Source organism: Anomaloglossus baeobatrachus, chromosome 1 (assembly GCF_048569485.1).
Source record: "Anomaloglossus baeobatrachus isolate aAnoBae1 chromosome 1, aAnoBae1.hap1, whole genome shotgun sequence".
Classification (NCBI taxonomy): Eukaryota; Metazoa; Chordata; class Amphibia; order Anura; family Aromobatidae; genus Anomaloglossus; species Anomaloglossus baeobatrachus.
The window spans coordinates 705647020-705671323 of NC_134353.1; the positions used below are offsets into that span (position 1 = coordinate 705647020).

Consider the following 24304-nt stretch of genomic DNA (forward strand, 5'->3'; position numbering starts at 1 on the left):
GCTACTAGGTCCGTTGTGTCGGTTGCCGATGGCTCATCCCTGAAGAATGCCACTGACAGATAGAGCTCTTGGTGAAGTCTATTTATGAGGCCACGGGCGCGTCTTTTGCCCCGGCCTTTGCGGCTGTGTGGGCTCTCCAAGCAATCTCAGCATGTCTGACTGAGATTAATGCTGTCACGCGGAATTCTGCTCCGCATGTGTCTTCCTTGACCTCTCAGGCATCAGCATTTTCGTCCTACGCCATGAACGCCGTCCTGGACTCCGCTAGCCGTACGGCTGTGGCATCCGCTAACTCCGTGGCAGTCCGCAGGGCCATGTGGCTGCGCGAATGGAAAGCAGACTCTTCCAAAAGGTTCCTAACTGGTTTGCCTTTTTCTGGCGAACGTTTGTTTGGCGAACGGTTGGATGAGATTATTAAGGAATCCTCGGGAAAGGACTCCTCCTTACCCCAGTCCAAACCTAAGAGACCTCAGCAGAGAAAAATCCAATCGAGGTTTCGGTCCTTTCGTCCCTCCGCCAAGCCCCAATCCTCTTCGTCCAACCGGCCGGAGAAAGGCCAGAGGAACTCCTATGCGTGGCGGTTTAAGTCACGCCCCCAAAAGGCCGCAGGAGGCACTGCCTCCAAGACGGCCTCCTCATGACTCTTGGCCTCATCTAGCCACATCCTCGGTCGGTGGCAGGCTCTCCCGCTATGAGAGACGCCTGGTGGCCACACGTTCAAGACCGATGGGTGAGAGACATTCTGTCTCATGGTTACAGGATAGAGTTCAGCTCTCGACCTACGGCTCGTTTTTTCAGAACCTCACCACCCCCCGCACAGGCCGATGCACTTTCTTCATCGTTCCTTATGGGAGACCCAGACCATGGGTGTATAGCTTCTGCCTCCGGAGGACACACAAAGTACTACACTAAAAGTGTAGCTCCTCCCTCCGAGCATATACACCCCCTGGATGACAAATCTAACCAGTTCAATGCTTTGTGTTCAGGAGGTCACACACACACATGCATTCTCTGATTTTTGATTTTTTCATTTCAAAGATTTGGAAGAAAAGCGGGTCCAATCTGGACTCCCGGCATGTCCCTTCTCACCCCACTGTGTCGGCGGTGCTGTTAAGGTTGATTTTACAAGGCTGGAGCCTTCACATGCCGCGCTCCTTCACCATCCTCTGAGGCTCTGGCTTGAAGTGGGAGCCATCACTGTTCTCTCTGATTTGCAGGAGACCGGTCTCCATCCGCAGCCCTGTCAGGATCCTGCCGGACGGAGCGATCACTCCTCAGGGACCTGGCCCTGCGTCTCATAAGCTAAGTATTGAGACGTTATTCAGGGGTCCCTTGTACATTTATTGTGGGGAGTTGTGTTATTTCACTTTGTTTGTGATTTCCGGCCGGTTCTCTGTTTTTTTCCTGAGAACCGCGCCAAGGGTGCCTGCTCGTCGGCCGCATGGAAAAATCTAGGCCCCGGCTTCAGATGTGGCCTAGTTTCGATTTCACTGCCCCTGCATGTCAGTCATGCAGGGGAACAGTGCGGCGCCGCCCACCGGCCGTTCAGCAAAGGGAGGACACTCCTCTCTGAGGAGATGTTCTCCTCCCCTGTATTTCTCCTTGGCCCTCCGGTTCCCGCTCCTGGACTCAACCCCGCCCCCCCTCCTCACTCCGGCGCCATTTTATCAGCGTTTACACACTGATCGGCGCTGGCTGCTGCAGCTACTGCATCTGTCTGGGGGTCCAAGCTGTGGAACCGGAGGGCACACAAAAGCGGTCTGGTAAGCCACAACCTCTGGTTGTGGACTTTATTATACACTCTCTGGGGGTCATTCTGAAAGAGTGTATTCTTTACTGCAGAGCCTCCACCTCTCCTCCTCTCACTAGGAGCAAGGCTGCAAGGCTTTACTCCTATTTGCACTGCATGTCAGCTCATTCTGCCTGAACCGAGCACATATCCACATTGTGATGCCTGCTCTAACATGGTAGTGCCTCAGCCTGGAGCCTCCTCAGGGGTCTCTCCGGCTGCTCCAGTCCCGGTGGCTGAACCCCCGGCTTGGGTAGCATCGTTTTCTAAAGCTATCTCCCAGTCCTTTGCCGACTCCATGGGACAGCTGTCCCGGACTCTGCTGACCATGCATCAGCCCCCTTCTCAGGGCGCTTCTGCGGCTCCGACTCGCTCTGCAGAGCTCTCAGAGGATTTTTTATCTGTTCCCGGACCCCGTCCTCCTAAACGGAGACGCAGGGACTCTTCTCCTTCCTCGTCCCATGGCTCTGATTCACGAGCTGAAGTGCAGGGCGAGGAGGATGCCTTTACTGTGGGCTCGGACGCTACCTCTATGTACCCTATTGATCTATCTGAGGGTGATGCGGATGTAAGTGACTTGATTGCGTCCATTAATTCCGTACTGGACCTCAATCCACCAGTGTCAGAGGAACAAGCCTCTCTGGTAGAAAAGCACCAGTTTACCTCACCTAAGAGAGCAAGGAGTATGTTTTTTAACCACTCCAGTTTTCAGGCCACTGTGACCAAGCCCAGGGCCTGTCCTGACAAACTCTTCCCAAAGCGTAGTTCTGATGACCGTTTTCCCTTTCCACCAGAAGTGGTCAAGGAGTGGGCTCATTCACCAAAGGTAGATCCTCCGGTGTCTAGAATCTCAGCCCGGACAGTTGTATCTGTGGCTGATGGCACCTCACTTAAGGATCCCACTGAACGCCAGGTTGACCTTTTGGCCAAATCTGTCTATGAGGCGGCAGGGGCTTCGTTCTCCCTGTCTTTTGCAGCAGTGTGGGCTCTTAAGGCAGTCTCTGCTTCTCTGGCTGAGATACATTCCCTCGCCAGGGACTCTATGCCCGAAATGGTTGCCTTAACTTCCCAGGCTTCGGCTTTTTCATCCTATGCCATGTCTGCCATTCTGGAGGCCTCTCACCGCATGGCGGTGGCTTCCGCTAATTCCCTCGCGATCCGCAGGATCTTGTGGCTTCGAGAGTGGAAAGCAGATGCTTCTTCCAAGAAGTACCTTGCTGGGCTCCCCTTTGCAGGGTCCCGGCTGTTCGGTGAACAACTGGATGAAATCATTAAGGAAGCTACTGACGGGAAGAGTACTTCCTTGCCACAAACTAAAACCAGGAAACCTGTCCAGGGCAGGAACCAGTCGAGGTTTCGCTCCTTTCGTTCCTCTAACTGGTCATCCTCTAAGCCCTCAGCCTCGTCCACTAACTCAGCCAAGGATCGAAAACCCAGCTGGCGCGCGAAGCCGCGTCCTCAGAAGAACGGAGGAGCCGCTGCCACTAAGGCAGCCTCCTCTTGACTATCTGGCTGCGCCAGCAACGTCCTGGGTCGGTGGCAGGCTCTCCCACTTTGGCGACGTGTGGTTTCAACACGTCTCCGATCAGTGGGTGCGGGATATCGTCTCCCACGGCTACAGGATAGAATTCTCTTCCAGCCCGCCAAACAGATTTTTTCTGTCCACTCCCCCCTGCTCCAATGCCGCCGCTTTCTCTCAGGCCGTGGCATCTTTGCAGGCCAACGGAGTAATTGTTCCGGTTCTCGCCCGGGAACGGTTCAGAGGTTTCTACTCAAACCTCTTCCTAGTCCCCAAAAGGGACGGTTCCTTCCGGCCCATCCTGGACCTCAAGCTTCTCAACAAGCATGGTCAGGTGCGGCACTTTCGCATGGAATCTCTGCGATCGGTCATTGCCTCAATGACCCAAGGAGATTTTCTAGCATCCATCGACATCAGAGATGCCTATCTGCATGTGCCAATTGCAGTTTCACACCAGCGTTGGCTACGTTTTGCAATCGGAGAGGAACATTTCCAATTTGTGGCTCTCCCCTTCGGGTTAGCCACGGCCCCTCGTGTATTCACCAAGGTCATGGCAGCAGTGGTTGCGGTTCTGCACCTCCAGGGGTTTGCAGTGATTCCTTACCTGGACGACCTTCTAGTCAAGGCTTCATCCAGTGCAGACTGTCAGCGGAGTGTCTCGCTCACTCTCGCCACGCTTGTTCAATTCGGGTGGCTTGTCAATCTGCCCAAGTCCACTCTGACTCCGACCCAGGAACTTACGTACCTAGGGATGCAATTCGAGACTCTGCCGGCACTTGTGAAGCTGCCCTTAGTCAAACAGCAGTCCCTTCATCTGGCGGTGCGTTCTCTATTGAAGCCCCGCCGTCATTCCATCAGGCACCTCATGCAGGTGCTGGGTCAGATGGTGGCGTCAATGGAAGCGGTTCCCTTTGCCCAGTTCCATCTGCGTCCTCTGCAGCTGGACATTCTCCGCCTTTGGAACAAGCTGACCTCTTCCTTGCACAGGCTAGTGGCTCTGTCGCCACAGACCAGGAGCTCTCTTCAGTGGTGGCTTCGGCCCCTCTCTCTGTCTCAGGGACGCTCCTTCCTGTCTCCGTCCTGGGTGATCCTCACCACGGACGCCAGTCTCTCCGGCTGGGGAGCAGTATATCTCCACCACCGAGCACAGGGCACTTGGACTCCGTCCGAATCAGCCCTCTCGATCAATGTGCTGGAAATCAGAGCTGTGCTCCTAGCTCTCGTGGCCTTTCACCACCTGTTGGCGGGCAAGCACATTCGAGTCCAGTCGGACAACGCGACAGCAGTTGCCTACATCAATCACCAGGGCGGGACTCGCAGCCGCCTGGCGATGTTGGAGGTTCAACGCATCCTTCAGTGGACGGAGGACTCCAAGTCCACCATATCCGCAGTCCACATCCCAGGCGTAGAAAACTGGGAGGCAGATTATCTCAGCCGTCAAACCGTGGACAGCGGCGAGTGGGCCCTGCATCCGGCAGTGTTCCGGTCAATCTGCCGCAAGTGGGGCACTCCGGAAGTGGATCTAATGGCATCCCGGCACAACAACAAGGTACCGGTTTACGTGGCTCGCTCCCACGATCCTCAGGCCTTGGCAGCGGACGCGCTGGTTCAGGATTGGTCCCAGTTCCGTCTGGCCTACGTGTTTCCCCCTCTAGCTCTCTTGCCCAGAGTCCTGCGCAAGATCAGAATGGAGGGCCGTCGGGTCATAGTCATTGCTCCAGACTGGCCCAGGCGAGCTTGGTACCCAGACCTGCTCCGTCTGTCCGTAGAGGTGCCGTGGCATCTCCCGGACCGCCCAGACCTTCTCTCTCAAGGTCCGTTTTTCCGCCAGAATTCTGCGGCTCTCAGATTGATGGCGTGGCTCTTGAGTCCTGGATCTTGACGACTTCAGGCATTCCTCCCGAGGTCATCTCCACTATGACTCAGGCTCGGAAGTCTTCCTCGGCCAGGATTTACCACAGGACTTGGAGAATTTTCCTGTCCTGGTGTCGCTCTTCTGGCCATGCTCCTTGGCCTTTTTCCTTGCCGACCATCCTGTCCTTTCTGCAGTCCGGTCTGCAGCTAGGACTATCCCTCAATTCCCTCAAGGGACAGGTCTCGGCTCTGTCAGTGTTGTTCCAGCGGCGTATCGCCCGACTGGCTCAGGTGCGCACCTTCATGCAGGGCGCATCTCACATCATTCCTCCTTACCGGCGGCCTTTGGATCCCTGGGACCTTAATCTGGTCCTCACGGCCTTACAGAAACCCCCCTTTGAGCCTCTTAGGGAGGTTTCTTTGTTTCGACTTTCACAGAAAGTGGTCTTTCTGGTGGCCATAACTTCTCTCAGGAGAGTCTCTGATTTGGCTGGGCTCTCTTCGGAGTCACCCTTTTTGGTTTTTCACCAAGACAAGGTGGTTCTCCGTCCGTCTCTGGACTTTCTCCCTAAGGTGGTGTCTTCTTTCCACCTTAACCAGGACATTTCATTGCCTTCCCTTTGTCCGGCCCCTGTGCATCGCTTTGAGAAAGCATTGCATACTTTAGATCTGGTGCGGGTGCTCCGGATCTATGTGTCACGCACCGCCGCTCTCAGGCGTTACACCTCTCTGTTTGTGCTAACCACAGGTCAGCGCAAGGGTCTCTCGGCTTCTAAACCGACTCTGGCTCGTTTGGATTAGGTCGGCCATATCCGATGCCTACCAATGTTCTCAGGTGCCTCCCCCGCCGGGGATTAAGGCGCACTCGACCAGAGCTGTCTGTGCCTCTTGGGCTTTCAGGCACCAGGCTACGGCTCAGCAGGTCTGTCAGGCTGCCACTTGGTCTAGTCTGCACACCTTTTCGAAGCACTACCAAGTGCATGCTCATGCTTCGGCAGATGCGAGCTTGGCAGACGCATCCTTCAGGCGGCTGTCGCCCATTTGTGAAGTTAGGTTTTGCCTACTTCTCAGTTTTCTGTTTATTTCCCACCCATGGACTGCTTTGAGACGTCCCATGGTCTGGGTCTCCCATAAGGAACGATTAAGAAAAAGAGAATTTTGTTTACTTACCGTAAATTCTTTTTCTTATAGTTCCGACATGGGAGACCCAGCACCCTCCCTGTTGCCTGTTGGCAGTTCTTGTTCCGTGTGTTTTCACCGGCTGTTGTTGTAGACAGAGGTTCCGGTTATTCCGGGTTTTACTCTATCTCTACTTATGGGTGGATGTCCTCCTTCAGCTTTTGCACTAAACTGGTTAGATTTGTCATCCAGGGGGTGTATATGCTCGGAGGGAGGAGCTACACTTTTAGTGTAGTACTTTGTGTGTCCTCCGGAGGCAGAAGCTTATACACCCATGGTCTGGGTCTCCCATGTCTGAACTATAAGAAAAAGAATTTACGGTAAGTAAACAAAATTCTCTTTTTTTCAGGCAGTGGACGCTCTAAAGATGGAAGGAGTTGTGATTCCCGTTCCCCTTCAGGAACGTGGTCGCGGATTTTACTCCAACTTGTTCGTGGTGCCAAAAAAGGACGGGTCATTCCGTCCCGTTCTGGACCTCAAGCTGCTCAACAGACATGTGAGAACCAGACGGTTTCGGATGGAATCTCTCCGCTCGGTCATCGCCTCGATGTCAAAAGGAGACTTCCTAGCATCGATCGACATCAAGGATGCTTATCTCCATGTGCCGATCGCACCCGAACATCAACGTTTCCTGCGTTTCGCCATCGGGGACGAACACCTCCAGTTCGTAGCATTGCCCTTCGGCCTGGCGACAGCCCCACGGGTCTTCACCAAAGTCATGGCATCCGTCGTGGCGGTCCTGCACTCTCAGGGCCACTCGGTGATCCCCTACTTGGACGATCTCCTAGTCAGGGCCCCTTCTCGTGTGGCGTGTCAACGAAGTCTTACCGTCACTCTGGCGACTCTCCAGCAGTTCGGGTGGATCATCAATTTCCCGAAATCCAAGTTGACGCCGACCCAATCACTGACTTACCTCGGGATGGAGTTTCATACCCAGCCAGCGTTAGTCAAGCTACCGCGGGACAAACAGCTTTCTCTGCAGGCGGGGGTGCAGTCACTTCTTCGGAGTCAGTCACACACCTTAAGGCGCCTCATGCACTTCCTGGGGAAGATGGTTGCAGCTATGGAGGCAGTGCCGTTCGCGCAATTCCATCTACGGCCACTCCAATGGGACATTCTTCGCAAATGGGACAAGAGTTCGGCTTCCCTCAACAAGAACATCTCTTTCACTTGCAGCCAAAACATCACTTCAGTGGTGGCTCCTACCCACATCTGTCTCGGGGAAAATCCTTCCTCCCCCCAACCTGGGCCGTGGTCACCACGGACGCGAGCCTGTCAGGTTGGGGAGCGTTTTTTCTCCATCACAGGGCTCAAGGAACCTGGACTCCAATAGAATCGTCCCTTCAGATCAATATTCTGGAGATAAGGGCAGTATATCTAGCCCTATTGGCTTTCCATCGGTGGCTGGAGGGCAGGCAGATCCGAATCCAGTCGGACAACGCCACTGCCGTCGCCTACATCAACCATCAAGGCGGCACTCGCAGTCGTCAAGCCTTCCAGGAAGTCGGGCGGATTCTGCAGTGGGTGGAAGTCACAGGCTCCACCATCTCCGCAGTTCACATCCCGGGCGTGGAAAACTGGGAAGCAGATTTTCTCAGTCGTCAGGGCATGGACGCGGGGGAATGGTCTCTTCACCCAGACGTGTTTCGAGAGATCTGTCGCCGCTGGGGAACGCCGGACGTCGATCTCATGGCGTCACGACACAACAACAAGGTCCCGGCCTTCATGGCACGGTCTCAGGATCACAGAGCTGGTCCAGGATTGGTCGCAGTTTCGACTGCCATATGTGTTTCCCCCTCTGGCGATGCTGCCCAGAGTACTATGCAAGATCCGGTCCGACTGCCGTCGCGCCATTCTCGTCGCTCCAGACTGGCCGAGGCGGTCGTGGTATCCGGATCTGTGGCATCTCACGGTGGGTCAACCGTGGGCGCTTCCAGACCCCCAGACTTGCTGTCACAAGGGCCGTTTTTCCATCTGAATTCTGTGGCCCTCAACCTGACTGTGTGGCCATTGAGTCCTGGCTCCTAGCGTCTTCAGGGTTATCTCAGGATGTCATTGCCACCATGAGACAAGCCAGGAAGCCAACGTCCGCCAAAATCTATTACAGGTCTTGGCAAATCTTCTTATCCTGGTGCTCTGATAACGGTTTTCCTCCATGGCCGTTTGCTTTACCCACATTTCTTTCATTCCTACAATCTGGAATGGACAAGGGTTTGTCCCTCGGCTCTCTCAAGGGCCAAGTGTCGGCGCTCTCCGTGTTTTTTCAAAAGCGTCTAGCCAGGCTTCCGCAGGTCCGCACGTTCCTGCAGGGGGTTTGCCACATGGTCCCACCTTACAAACGTCCGTTGGAACCTTGGGATCTTAACAGGGTTCTGACGGCTCTTCAAAAGCCGCCTTTTGAGCCGCTGCGGGATGTCTCTCTCTCCCGTCTTTCTCAGAAGGTGGCCTTCCTGGTGGCAGTCACATCACTTCGGAGAGTGTCTGAGCTTGCAGCGCTGTCATGCAAAGCCCCCTTCCTGGTTTTCCACCAGGATAAGGTGGTTCTGCGTCCTGTCCCGGAATTTCTCCCTAAGGTGGTATCCTCTTTTCATCTAAATCAGGATATCTCCTTACCTTCCTTTTGCCCTAATCCAATTCACCAGTGTGAAAAGGATTTGCACTCTTTGGATCTAGTGAGAGCACTCTGGTTCTACGTGTCTCGCACGGCGCCCCTGCGCCGTTCAGACGCGCTCTTTGTCCTTGTCGCTGGCCAGCGTAAGGACTCTCAGGCCTCCAAGTCAACCTTGGCTCGGTGGATCAAGGAACCGATTCTCGAGGCCTACCGTTCTTCTGGGCTTCCACTTCCTTCAGGGTTGAAAGCCCATTCTACCAGAGCCGTAGGTGCATCCTGGGCTTTTCGGCACCGGGCGACGGCTCAGCAGGTGTGTCAGGCAGCTACGTGGTCTAGTCTGCACACTTTCACGAAGCACTATCAAGTGCATGCCTATGCTTCGGCAGACGCCAGTCTAGGTAGGCGAGTCCTCCAGGCGGCGGTTGCCCACCTGTAAGAGGGGGCCGTTTTTCGGCTCCTTCTATTGAGGTATTCTTTTACCCACCCAGGGACTGCTCTTGGACGTCCCAATTGTCTGGGTCTCTCAATGGAGCGACAAAGAAAAAGGGAATTTTGTTTACTTACCGTAAATTCCTTTTCTTCTAGCTCCTATTGGGAGACCCAGCACCCACCCCTGTGCCCTTCGGGCTGGTTGTTCTTTTGTGTACACATGTTGTTGATGTTGATTTGTTCTTATGGTTCATGGTTTTCAGTTCTCCGAACATCCTTCAGATTGAATTTACCCTAGACCAATTTATAAGTTTTCTCCTTCCTGCTTTTGCACCAAAACTGAGGAGCCTGTGATCCACGGGAGGGTGTATAGGCAGAGGGGAGGGGTTACACTTTTTTAAAAGTGTAATACTTTGTGTGGCCTCCGGAGGCAGAAGCTATACACCCAATTGTCTGGGTCTCCCAATAGGAGCTAGAAGAAAAGGAATTTACGGTAAGTAAACAAAATTCCCTTTTTTCTCCCAGGATCTGTACTTTCATTAGTACGGGTGGGCACCTATCACAAGTGTGTTGTGCCCTGCTGAGACATTGGGGGGATCAGGGAACAGAGGGTCTCAGCATTTGTTTGATCTTGGATTCGTTTTAGAATTTGCTCATCACTTATCCTCAGTAGGAGCGTATTTAATTCCATTTGATGCTGAAGGGGCTAAGGTCTTTTTTGTATCTTTTTGAGATTGACTTTTAGCTCTTAATCTCAGCTGCATTTAAGCCCTTCTACTATATAAACGCACTCCTCACTCTCATATGCTGGCTGTAGCTCAGTCTATAACTGACCACTTAGAAGGAGCCTGGCTCTGGAGAAGCTGACATGTTTTCTTTTGCACCTGAGAAGCTTCCTGCTTGAGAAGCTGTGGAGAACTATTTGTTGTGTCTTTTTCCTGTTGGTTTAACCTTTTTTGTGTTTTATCTGGCCTTCGCACTAGTCAGGGTGAGTTCAGGGCCAGCGAGGACCTAGTCACATGATGGCGCATGGGGGGAAATACCCATCTAGGGATGTTAGGGAGTGCAAGGATCGTCCTCATGTGAGTGCTAGGAAGTGAGCTCGCACCCATCTCCCTATGGCCAGGGACATTCGCTGTAGTGTTTCCCTGGTGTACCCCTTATTGTTGCGTCGCTCGCCCGGGGTCCTCTTCTCCTCAGTGGGACAGCACCTTTCTAATGCTATTAATCTACAGATTGCCTCTATATCTGCATGTTAGTATCGTTATCTAACGTGTCAGGTTTCCTTTATCTCTAGCCGTATATCTGGAGAACGCTGAAGATTTGAGTTTGTTTTATATGGCATTTGTGAAAATTTTGATGTTGCCTACCCCTCAGAGCACATGCTGAGATCTTAGCTGACGGCAATAGATCTTACCATCTGCCCCTCTTTTTGTCAGTGAGACTGGACTTGTGGCATGTCCCTACTTGCAGTACTATGGACTAGCTTTCTTGTAATGTTTGCATTCTATTCATCCTGCCAAGAGCCATAGAGAGACAGCAGATACTGTTCTACAGGCTTGCAATGCAATACAGTTACAAATTAATAAGTGAATAGCCAGAGAGGGGGTAAATGTGGATAAAAACTTGTAAATAATGAGAAATCACTTTGATATTGACGTGAATGGCAGCAGAACCTAAGAATTCACACTACACAGTGTAAGGAGCTATTGTGTTCCAGCACTACAGTATATACACTGATTGTTGGGTGGTTGAGACCTTTTGATCTCATATTGATGACGCATCAATATCAAAGTCCTGGCCATGAAAATGAACAATACACCGGGCTAGTGAAGAATAGTATGCTGTACTACACATCTGTGTCATTCAACACAAAGGAAAAACAATAGGATCCTTCCGAAGAGTTTATTACTGCATATAGCCCAATCCGTAATAGTGTAACCAATAATTCCACATCATCTTTTTCTCTAAGGCTCCTTATACACGTCCGTTTATAAAAACACAGGTGTGACATGTTCCATTTTAACCATCCATGTGTACGTATGTGTCATATGTGTTAAAGATGTGCAAAGATAGACTTTACCGCTATTAACCAAATAATTAATTGGAATAAACGACTTGCAGTCCCCTTCATTTTTTATAACCATCAAAGGTAAAGCAAACAGCTGTGAGCTGATATTATCAGGCTGAGAAGGTCCATGATTTTGTGCCCTTCCCAGCCTAAAAATACTATCCCACAGCCACCCTGGAAGTGGCACATCACATTAGATGAGACCATTCTGGCGGTTCGCCTTGGCTCTTTCCGATTTACCTTGGTACGTTGTAATGGGGTAATAGCCTGATAGATGTGGGTCCACTTCCCACCGTTCACAGCAACCCCCACATCTGTTAGACATAGATGGCGTGTAACTAAACTGTGGTACATGATATGCGCAAATGTGATCAGTTGTTTATTGTTGAGTTTGCAGTATGTTATGATGTAACGGGGCCAAGTAATCAAGATATGCTAGGATGTCGACATCCGAGTGTCAACTGAGGAAGTTAGGAAAAAGGGGGGGAGGGCGCACCGCCAGAAGTAATAAGTAATGGCTGCTCACCCATACAGTAAAGGGACCATAATTTAAGAGGAGAGAAAGTACTGCACAAGAATAGGGAGCACATCCAAGTAAATATATATAAAAAAGGATATACTTTTTATATATATTTACTAGGATGTGCTCCCTATTCTTGTACAACTGAGGAAGTTAGCACTACACTGGGCTGGATGCCACGGAAAATCAACGTGGATGCTGGACCAGCATCCTACAAATTTGTTTACTTTACTTTTCATTTAGGTTATTTTTTTACTTTTGTTGAGTTATCCAAAATCCACATTTGTTTTATTACTTTTGTATTAATTGCTAATCTCTGCACCTGAACAGGAACCTGGTATCTGACAAACAAGATTCCTTGGCGCAGTGCGCAGATTATAGGAATTGTTTGACCTCACAGGAAGCCATGATGTGCTCTGGACCACTAGCCATAATCCAAGGACGAGCGTCCAAGTAAGAAAATATTAATACGCTCTACTCTGAAATAAAGTGTAGCTTCAATTGTAAAGATTTTTTTTTTTGTATGTTTACATACACTTAATTATACGGCATTTTGAAACTTCAAATATTTGAAAGCTTCCGTCCCTCATCACATACCTATTACATATTACAATGTCTCATTCACAAATATACAAGGAGGTAGGTTTGATTTTTATTCTCTAAAGAGAAAATAAACTAAAGTAAATACTGTATTTTCTGGACGTATCCCAGGTTTAGCAGAAAAAACATATTTCCTACTAATTTACACTTTCCTGGTGGTTTAAAGACGTGAATGGATCAATATCACTATTTTTAATTGACTGGAGTAGAAATAGCTCTATTGTTAGTGGTTTTCTGCAGCATGTGTATTATACAGATATAGATTTACAGTACGCACATTATATACACACACTGCAGCACTCATACACAAGGCTACATTCACACGACCGTTTTTTTGCGGTCCACAAAAAACGGTCCTGTTTTTCCACTGATGCATCCGTGTGATAACCGCATCCGTTCCGCTCTGTATATGGTCTGTGTGCCCTATGTCCCCATATAACGTCTATGGGGAACAGAATCCGGCGCAAAGGGGTAGGAGCAAGTGCTGCATACTCACCGATCACCGCAAGGCTGTCACACTACTCCTGTGGCAGCTCCTTCTTCTTCCCGAGCTGGCCGCTCATTAGGCTGATACATATTCACTGCTTCCCTTGATCACTGGCATCTGGGATTAGTTTCATTCAGACGCCCTTCCATGCTGTGTGACAGCTGTCTGACTGCAACCAATCACACCAGTGGGCGAGTCTATATGGTACAGTAAAATAAATAATTCTAAAAACCCGGCATGCGGTCCCGCCCAACTTTGATGTCCAAATAAAGCCCCACAGCTGAGCTGGGGGCTGGCATTCTCAGGTTGGGGAGACCGACGTTATTGGGAGCCCTCCAGCCTAAAAATATCAACCAGCAGATGCCCGGAATTACCACATCCATTAGATGCGACAGTCCCGGGACTTTACCCGGCTCCTCCGACTGCCCTGGTGCGGTGACAATCGGGTAATAAGGAGTTAATAGCAGTGCATAGCTGCTGCCACTAAGTCCTAGATTAGTGATGGCAGAAGACACCCCCTCATCACTAATCTGTAAGTGAAAGTAAATAAACACAAACGCCTAAAAAAAATCCTTTATTTGAAATAAGACAAAAAAAGCATCCTCTTTCACCACTTTATTAACCCCCCCAAACACCCCTCCAGGTCTGACGTAATCCACATGAGGTCCCACGATGCTTCCAGCACTGCTACATCTGAATCTCACAGCGAGAGCCGTAGAACATGACAGTCTGCTGCAGCAAGTGAAGTCAGCCGCGTGGTCAGCGGAGACATCACTCGAGTGATTTCCAGTCACTGGTGGAGGACTCCAGCTGTGACCTCACATCACCTGAGCTACGTCACCGCTAGTCACAGTCCGCGATACTTGATGTGATACGTCAGACCATGGAACTCAGTCACGAGCACTGACGTCATGAGTTCAGCAGAGCTCATCACCTTAGGTAATGAACTTAGCTAACCTCATGATGTCTGCGCTTATCATAGATAGATATATAAAATTTTCCACTTCCCTGCATTTTGTAATTTTGCATCCTTTAGTGCCTTTCATGTGGCACTAAAGGGTGTTTGGCCTTGTACTTAGCCAAGAAATAAATAATTAAAAAAAAAAAAGTGGGGTCTCTCCTATATTTTTTAGCCAGCTAGGGTAAAGCAGACGACTGCAGACCACAGCTGGCTGCTTCACCTTGGCTGGTAATCCAAAACAGAGGGCACCCTACGTTATTTGAAATGAAATAAATTAATTTAAAACAAACATGGGGTCCCCCCCACCAAATTCGATCACCAGCCAAGGTAAAACCGGACAGCTGTGGTCTGGTATTCTCAGACTACGGAGGTCCATGGTTATTGGACCCTCCCCAGCCTTAAAATAGGTCGCAGCCGCCCCAGAACTGGCGCATCCATTGGATGCGCCGATCCCACGATGATCCATACCATACTCAGTGTCCCAGTCAGTGAAGAACAGAAAGTTCCCCATTATTTGGGAGAGCAGTGGAGTGACTTGAGCTAACATCAATAGGTCAGCCCAGGTCACCACTGGGGATAACGAGTGCCGACGTCATGAAGTTAGCTAAGTACATTACCTGCAGTGATGAATTCCACTGTACTCCTGACGTCAGCGCTCGCCACTGACTTCCATTGTCCGACGAAGTATCGCAAGCTGCACGTGACATCACCGCTAGTCAGTCTGGGAACGCTCGCGAGATTTGCTGTGAGAACGCGGTGGGCATGGAAGAGAGTGACGAGCGCTAACGTCAGGAGTGCAGTGAAGATCATCCCAGCAGGTAATGATCTGATCTAACGTCCTGATGTCGGCACTTGTCATCCCCGCAGCTGCTCACACTGCTGTGCAGGCAGATGCTGACACACTGCAATGCGAGCAGCCGTGGGACACAGACTGCAGGGGCACACGACGGAAGTCACAGAGAAGTGCTTCCGTTTGGCTTCCAGGGATTTTGCGGATCCATTGATTTGTGTTGTGTCACGGTCTGCAATTACGGAACAGAATAGGACACGTTCCATAATAATGGAACGGACATACGGAATCCGGTGTGCTTTTTGTAGGAACTGATGGCACACGGAAGTGCTTCAGTGTGCCATCCGATCCTACACAAAGACATTGAAAAGATGGTCTTGTCGGTAGGTTCACAAAAAACAGAAATTGAACAGGACAGACGGAACGGTCGTCTGAATGAGCCCTAAGACTACATTATATACAGTACATACACACTGAACGCAACTGTATCGTCAAAACAGACAAAGCTCAGCACAGCTACATCCTCAAAACACCACACAAAGCTCAACTACAACATGGTCAGTTACATCATTAAAATGCACACAGCTCAGCTAGATTATCAAAATACACAGCTCAACTATGACATGCTCAGTTATATTTAAGCAACACAAGTACAGCTCCATCACAACACACAGCTATATAACCAAAACAACACACAAGCACTATAGAATACTATGGTTTGAAGTTCCTTCCAGGCATGAGACTTATCACATGACCTGAAAGGTTCTTCGGCTAGTCAGGTTGAAAGGACCTTTAAAAGGGTTGTACACTTATCGGACAACCCCTTTTTAATTTGATTGTTTGTCCTGTTAATATCAAAACTCTATACTCCCCTTTTGAGCCGGTGCTGTTTTAGCAGGGTCGGTACTCGCTCTCCTAGGGCTCACATGATGCTGTGGCGTCATGAGTCCTTTTTCCAATCAGTGCTGGCTTCTCTTTCCCCACCTTGGGATGTATCAAACATCAGTAGAAAGTGAGCTGTCAGCCATAGTTCTGACTTCCTCTTGATGTTTGATTAATTCATCTGAAGGCAGGGAGAGTGAAGCGAGCACTGATTGGGCACAGGGCTTGAATGACGTATCAATGTCACGTGAGCCCCAGGAGAGCGAATGCCAACCCTGCTAGAACAGTGCCAGGACAGAAGGTGAGTATGTGTTTTATTTAAAGAGTGGGAAACATTCAAACTGAAAAGGGGTTGCTTGAGTAGTGTACAACCCCTTTAAGCTAGTCGGACGTGCAGCATCCGTGCAAGTCTAGGTAACTTTCTCCTGTGCTGCACTGATCAGACTGATAAGAGTGGGACAGGAGGGAAGAGAGCTGTTCTCTGTATCATCGGGAAGGCAGCTGCAAATGCTTTTATAGCAATTTGTTTTGTTTATATATAATATATAAATTGTGCATATTATAATCCAACAAATATGGTATTTCCTGACTATGTCTTAAGTATGGAAAGGGTGATAACAAGTGATAAGGGGTTATAACAAGTTTTTTATGACAACTCCCATCTACAGGACAGTGGATAACTTATTAATTGTTTGGTATTTGACCGCTGGACCCTCAACAAACCAGAGAACGGGGCTTTGCATGGGGCGAATGATGCTAGATGAATATTGCGCTCCAGTAGTCCCATAGAGAATGAATGGAGTGCAGAGGCACATGCAGAGCCCTGTTAGCTTTGGATATGTGAAAGTCCCAGTGCTCAGACCCCAAGCGATTGGAGCCCATTCTTGGAATGGGAGTTGTTTTTTTGGATAGCAGATATAGCTTATAAGCTTACTACGAACCATTTAAAGATATATTTTTTTCATCTTTTTACTTTTATAACTAATAGCTTTGTGACTTTTAGTGCAGGCAGACAGGCCGCTCACCTTTTCACAATGCCTCACCAAGTGCAGCAGGAAACAACCATGGCTTACCTTGAAAATCAGATTGCGGGTGCCCTGATACTACAGTCAAGCCAGGAATACAAATACTGGTTGCTCATCTATGCACGTTACCTGGTTAATGAAGGTGAGTTTGAATCTCTAAAGTCTATGCTAATATAAGCAACAGTCATGACTTTTTGCTTTGTAAAATTAAATGAAAGATAATGAATTTATCTGGACAAAGCTTGCTCACAATGCAGAAACTGAGACACAAGTCAATAAGGGACAAGTTTGTATGAGCAATGTACACAAGTAAACATTTTATATATCTATTAACACTGACATACAAAGCCATCCATAACCTGTCTTCTCCGTATATCTCCGAACTAATATCCCGATATACTCCAAAACGTTATCTCCGGTCCTCCCAAGACCTCCTTCTCTCCTCCATACTTATCTGTTCCTCATCCAACCATCTCCAAGACTTCTGTCCTCTGGAATTCTGCGCCTCAATGCGTCAGATTATGTGCTGCACTCGCAAGTTCCAAACGGAACTTGAAAACCTCTCTCTTCAAGAAAGCTTACAGCCTGCAATGACTCCGCTGCTTCCTCCCCACAACTGGAGCTGCTTCAACCAACCAACCTACTGTCTACTCCCCATTATCCTATAGAATGTAAGCCCGCATGGGCAGGGCCCTTTCTACTTATCTGTCTACTGTAACTATATGTATTTTGCATGTAACCCCCTTCTCATGTACAGCACCATGAAATTAATTAGGTTATATAAATAAAAATGAATAATATATTAATTGCCCCACAGGTTTTGAACAGAAGCTACGTGAAGTATGCCAGGAGCTGCTTGGTCCTGTCCATCACTCATCTGACAGTCAATGGGAATCTAAAATATTGGTAAGGTTCTTGGAAAAACATTCTAGTCCATATAGGATTACTATTCTTACTGGTACACTTAGATTCTTAATCACCTTCGTAAAGGGAGTTTCCATTTAGCACCATAGTAGGTGACTCCCATCTAGAAGAAAATGTTTTTAAAGGGTAACACTCACTTTTAGAATGAGATTGGTCACATGTACACCCACCCAAAAAAAGGGGTCTAAAGTAGAGTACATAAGTGTTGTAAAAGGTTTAGGCTGGGATCACATAGGCATTCTAATTTCTGCAGTTTTGAGCTGAATAGTGTTTATGGCAGGGACGGTTTATCACATGACAGTCACCATCGGGACCATATTTTGTGTTGAATAGTGTTTATGGCAGGGACGGTTTATCACATGAAAGTCACCATCTGGGCCATATGGACTTAAAACCGGATTATGTCATTTTATCTTAAAGAAAAGTTATGATATTTATTGTGCTTTTGTTTTTGATATTCTAGGGATTTAGGAAAAGGAGTTTACTGCAGGAATTGCTCCCACTTATTGGACAAAATCTTCGATTTCAGCGTCTTTTCACGGAATATCGGGAACAGCTGGATAGTATAACGGACAAATAACACTTGGTTCACATCCTTAACCTCCTTTTGGTTGCTCTCCTTTGTGTGCTTGCCTGCTAGTTTGAGAGGATGACCAGCATGGCAGTGTCCAATGTGAGAAACAAAGGTGCTGTGGGGAACATGCATGGACATGAAGGATGGACTAAAGAAGCCGTTTTTGGCCTGTTGAGCATCAGCTTGGACCCTGTGTTTTGTTCTATCTTTCATGTTTGCTGGAAACTGAAGATTTCTGTTATAGACTGAATGACAGGATGTTGGCCATTGTCTGCAAGAAAAGCACAGGACGTTACTAAAACACTTGAATCTCTCTGCCCCATCCATATTTAGGGTAGTGTTCCATTGCTTAATCAAGACCTTGCACTATACAAATGTAAAAATAATGGTCACGTTGAAGGTTTTTTTTTTTCCCCCCAGCCAAATTTCATCTGTGAATATAAGAAGAATGCTGCCCCATTTCAGACTATTTTTTATACTAGACTGTACTAACTTGTAATGCACTGTCCACAGGCCAACAATCAACCCTACATGTCCGGTGAATGTAGGAAGCTCAGATTATGACTGCTGTGTTTAAATAATCCAACAACTGATTCTGTACCCATTCAGTTTTTGATTTTTAAATGTTTGTAAAAGACAGGGTTTTTTCCATTCCTTTTCTAACTATCAATTAAAAAAAAATGTATCGTACTTCTTTTTGTAATCAGATAAGGTTACCTAAAAAATGAACGAAGCAGTGGTCAAGCATGTGCACCACTGGGGATAAAAGTGTTTCGGAGATTGGTAGTGGTCTCATTAGTTGGAACCCCACTGATGTAGAAATTATCACCTATCGGATAGATGAATGATTACTTCTAATTGGAATGCCCTTTAGCGTTATAAATATTTGCGGAAAGCCACTGACTGAGCTCCCTCCGACTGTGCTGCCCAGTTAAAATACATCAGCATTAAGTAGCTGTACAATGCACTAGTTTTCTAATGCAGAATTAGTTCCAGATTAAACATATGTAATACATAGTAAATATGATACAATGTAAAGTAATCCAATTTGCATGCCATAGCCAATAAGGCCAGTGTCCATACACTTAAGACATTTGGCCCAATATATCCATACTGTATAGAGGTTGTTGAAACATCCTGTATTATTCAGTTCTTGAGAACAAATTTTACTGTATATAATAGAATATTGAACCCATGCCAGAAACACTTTCTGTTGTCTACCAATTTGGACAATATCAGGATGTTAGGCTGCACTGCTGTAGAGTCCTTAGGACTAAGATGGGTAGAAGGGTTTTAATTTCCACAATGCGTTTCAATGCTGGACTAGCCTCTTTTTCAAGTGGAAAAAAAAAACCATCAGGGCTATGGAGTTAGTAAGCCAAACCTCCGACTCTCCAATTTCCTTAACTCCGACTCCTTCATCCATGGCTTATGTTTAATTGAAACATTTACTGTAGTAAAATGGTAACATCAGGCTTTAAATCATTGATACAATAATCAAATTATCTAGATAGAACATAAAATAGATTTATTGGAATACAACTTTAGAACATAACAATCTTCAATAAATTGTAAATATGCAATATACTATGCAGTAAGTGGGCAAAAAACGGTTTTCAACAAAAACATACTGAATAACATTTGTGCAGTCTATGAATTTGTTCTGAGAAATAGAATTGCCCCAATCAGATCCATGACCTCAAATCTGACCTAATTATTTTAAGGCAGATAACTTTCCGACACTTACCTGGAGATTGTTAGAGATGTTACCCATGTGGTCACTGCTTTGCCACCAACCCAAGTATCAAGGAATTGCCTCATGCACAGTCAGTTTTGATGAACGGTTGAACTCTTCTACTTCTATGAGAGGAAGTCAAAAATTTTGCTGAAATATGGGCAATCCGTTTTCTGTGGGAGTGGAATCTTTTTCTCTGTGGCAATGCTGTGCCTGGTCTATGTCGTCCAAATAGTCCTCAAAATTAAACTCCTCATCTGATAAGTCTGAAGACATGGTAGCAGTAGACCTGGATGACACAATTCCTCTTGGCCGTATTGTAGCCGCTCATCCTAACCGCTACCTGTTAAAGCTTCTTTTCCTTTATTTAGCTGTTGATCATCCAGCAATATACAATGACTTTTGTCCACATAAACAGCTGCAAGAAGAATTTTATTTTCTAATGGCAGTGTCTCTCTCCGTTTCATTGAAGCAGCAATGCCATCTGTGATTAAACCTCTTCTTTGGGACAGGCAAAACAGCAAGTTCTTCCACTCCTTTATGAAAATGCTGGGAGTTTAATCCTTTTTAGTCACTGTAAATGGGTGATGGAGCAACTCATTCAATTTAGCCACCTGTGTCCATTGAGCTTCATTTAATGTTACCTGAGGGTTGGCCATGTGTACAAGAAAGGGTTTCAGCTCAAGCAAACGTTCACTCATTAAATAAGCGCTGCCTCACCGAGTGGTTTGATCAACAACTGACCCTTTTATAGCACGTCTCTTCAAGATGGAATCAATTTTAGTGGTTCTGGCAGCAATAACAAATTTGCTCACTTTGCCAATCAGATTTCCAGCATGTTCCTCTTGCAGACTATCTCTTATGGCCGGCTACAGCGGTGCACAACACAGCGCATTTGAGGAATAGGAGAGAGATTTGAAGCAGCTTCAACAAGATCATCTCAATCTAAAGTATCATTTGCTGTTCTACTTTAGTAATATCTGTTTGTTCCTTAGTTACAGAGAGAGGACTGTGGCCTTCCATCTCAAATTACTGAATCTGAAGCTTTAATTCTAGCTGCTGTTCACATTCATTATTCTCGTTCATAAGTTTCATTCTACTTCTCATGTTTGAAGCATTGTCAGTTACAGTAGCAAGAACCTGTTCTAGCAGTTCTGAGATGAGTGATGGCGTTACTTCATAGTGTGTTTTTACGCTGATCTGTAGAGGAGATGCTTCACTACTTATGTACATAAAGTGCAGCACTGCTTCATCTCAACTAAAGCCTAGATACTTTGATCAGAAGTAGAACAGACATTTCATTAACTTTCACAAAGTCTTATGAAAAAATATTCAGCACATACTGCATTGAACTACTGTACCCAATTTCTTATATATTTTTGGAGTCGGCACATTTTATACTGTCTCCACCAAAATAGGCGCCGACTCCATATCACTAAAAACAATTGCAATAGTTTTTTTTTTTTCTTTTTCAAACTGTACTCGGAATTTCATTATTAACCTCTTCACGACCCTAGACTTGCTTATACGTCATAGCAGTTGGTCCGTTCCCAACCAATGACATATAGATACGCCATGGCGATCGCGGGGGCTCAGGCACTGTACCCCCATGATCGCTGCTAGGTTTCTGGCTGATAAGCTCACAGAAAAGGTACACTTTATATATATTTTTTATTTTTTTTTTAAACTATGCACATCATAGGCACTGTAACACAACAGTTACTTGTACACAAGTAATTAGCACACTACCCAAGCAAGAGTTAAATATACAATGTATAAAACAAGTAGTTCTCCATTAAAATTGTTCACATTCTCCCAGAATTGAGATGCTACGTCTTGTCCCCCGAGTTGTCTCAGTCACTTTAGGTAAGTAATATGTTATTTGTGACCAGGTATTGCGCTCCTACGTCACCTGGAAATTTGGGCGTCAAATCAGTCTAGGTCGAGATAACATTTTCCTGTCTAATCGTCCTATACATATAGCGATCGTACAGACAAAAAGTTTTATATAACAATTTGGATATTATATATTAATAGAGAGAAAACTGTCTTTTCAACATACATCTGACAAAAAAGTGGAATAAAACGCAATCAAAAAGTCATAAATTATATATATATATATATATATATATATATATATATATATATATATATATAATATGAAAATGGTACCACTGAAAACATCTTGTCCCTCAAAAAACAAGCCGCCATAGAGCTCCAGCAGCAGAAAAATAAAATTATAGCTCTCAGAATACAGCAATGCAAAAATTGTGGGTGTTTTATCTATAAAAGTGTGTTTATGGTAGAGAAGCGGCAAGACAAAACAAAAACCTATTTAAATATGGTACAGCTGTAATGGTACTGTCCCAAAAAATAAAGCTCACTTATTGGTTTTACAGCATGTGAAAGGCGTAAAAAAACTGTCTGAATAACTTTATTATAGATTCTGCCTCATAAAACGTGGAATAGAAAGCGATCAAAAATTATGATGTGGCCAAAAATGGTACCAATAAAAACTCCAACTCATCCCGCAAAAAACAAGCCCTCACATGACTGTTGGGAGAGAAAAAAAACAAACTATAGCCTTCAAAATTGTGATTCAAAAAACCTTTATTTTGTAGAAAGCATTTTTAGTGTGATAATAGCCAAACCTAAAAAAACTATAGAAATCTGGTATCGCTGACCCAAGGAATAAAGCAGCCTAATCGCTTGTACTGTTAGGCGAATGGCATAAAAAAAAAAAAAAATAAAGCCAATTCTTCAACCGCTGTTGACTTGTTCATTTTGCCTCTAAAATAAAAGATCGCAGTAAGGCGTGCCTCATATTTATCCTATGCTCTATGCTGGGCACTTACTCTGGGGATTACATGTAAGAGTGCGTGCCTACGATCAGGAATAGCAGCGTTTTGGACGCAGCATGTTTTGCATCCAAAATCCTGCATTTTACAGTACAAACACAGTGGATATTTTTTTTTTTTATAAAAATCCCATGCCCACTGTCCTTTTTTCCGCAGTGTAAACTGACATGCAGCATGGCTTCCCGTCATGTCAATTCATGCTTGCAGAGATGCAAGTGTTCTCGGCTGGGAAACCAGCGAAAGTCCACAGCGCCCCAAACACTGATTGTGGGCACGGGCAGCTGCCGTCTCCTACGGAGAACACTTGCATCTCCACAGGAGAAGACACACCGTGTACAGGACACAGCATGTACGGATCATGGGCACACACCCTGAATCTCTGAAAAACGTGATTCAGACAAAATTCCTAACAGCAGATTCACTGTTATGAGGCACAGGGAGTCACTTTGAACTCCCGTCTGGCCTATGGTGCGGCGGTGTCCATCTTTTTACTCCTCTTTTAAGACCTGCACAGAAGTGCGGTGATCAACAGTTTTATTCATGTTTTAAAAGATGGACACCGCTGAACAGAGGCCAAACAGAGTCCTGAGTATAACTCTGCTGCCTCATTAGTGAATGGATCCGTCGTGGGTTTCACCTGAATCACGTATTTCGGAAATGTAGATTGAAACCCTGATGTTAGCGCTTAGCATAGAGCACAAGATAAATGTGAACTGATCCAAAATGTTCTGTACCAAAATTGCCATCAAATGTCATTCAACTCAATCCACAAAAATACAAGTCCCCTTTCAGGTCCGTCATCAGTTAACAGAAATCTAGCACAAAGGCTCTGGAAAAACGCTATGGCTCCCCCCATCAATAAAGAAATCAAGCAAAATCTGCCCTCCCAAATACAAATGCCCCCCTCTCTTCTGACCCCACAATGTGGCTAAACCACAGTTAGTATCCACATGTTTGGCAATATTGTAGTGAGGAGAGCCCGCTTAATTTAGAAGGTGCAGGTTTCCAGAAGCACAAGCTGGGCACAATGTATGAACACTACAATGTAATGGGCACGACAAGGACATTCACTGCATTTGACTCCATTTGTATTTTCTAGAGACTAAATGGTCACTAGAGCCGTAGATGAATTCACAAAGGGGTATAATTTCCAAAATGTGGTCACTTGAGGGGGAAAAATTAGCAATATCCAGGAATTCAGATAGTCAAGTTGTTAACCTGGTATTGTCTGAAAGGGACTCACTGTCCTCTCCCAGAATCTTGTCAGCTAATAGGACTTGCGCTGTCACCGTCTGAATAACCCAGTATAGGTTATCTCCTTAATGCTCCCCTGATGAATGGTGTACAAGAAACGCGTCGGGAGAAGGGAGAGGACAGTGAGTCCATTCATAAGGGGTCCTAGACCTGTTTGGTGAGGGTCTTTTGGAAAACGCCGAATATGAGGACGAACTGACCACTTGGGAGACAAGACACCAGCAAATGGGTGAGATTGTTCC

At 46.7% G+C, this 24304-nt stretch overlaps 1 protein-coding gene across 2 annotated transcripts in view; it reads left to right on the top strand.

Moving 5' to 3' along the window:
- Window positions 1-18961, top strand: part of HIRA (histone cell cycle regulator) — a 127068-nt gene extending 108107 nt beyond the window's left edge. The window contains exons 22-25 of one of the 2 annotated variants that reach the window (XM_075321188.1): window positions 12303-12425; window positions 16696-16859; window positions 17535-17623; window positions 18105-18961. In XM_075321188.1, coding sequence (XP_075177303.1) covers window positions 12303-12425; window positions 16696-16859; window positions 17535-17623; window positions 18105-18221 — 493 coding nt within the window. In that variant the 3' untranslated portion in view covers window positions 18222-18961. The remainder of the gene's footprint in view (window positions 1-12302; window positions 12426-16695; window positions 16860-17534; window positions 17624-18104) is intronic. The other variant, XM_075321195.1, reaches the window with a different exon arrangement.
- Window positions 18962-24304: the final 5343 nt, after the last annotated feature.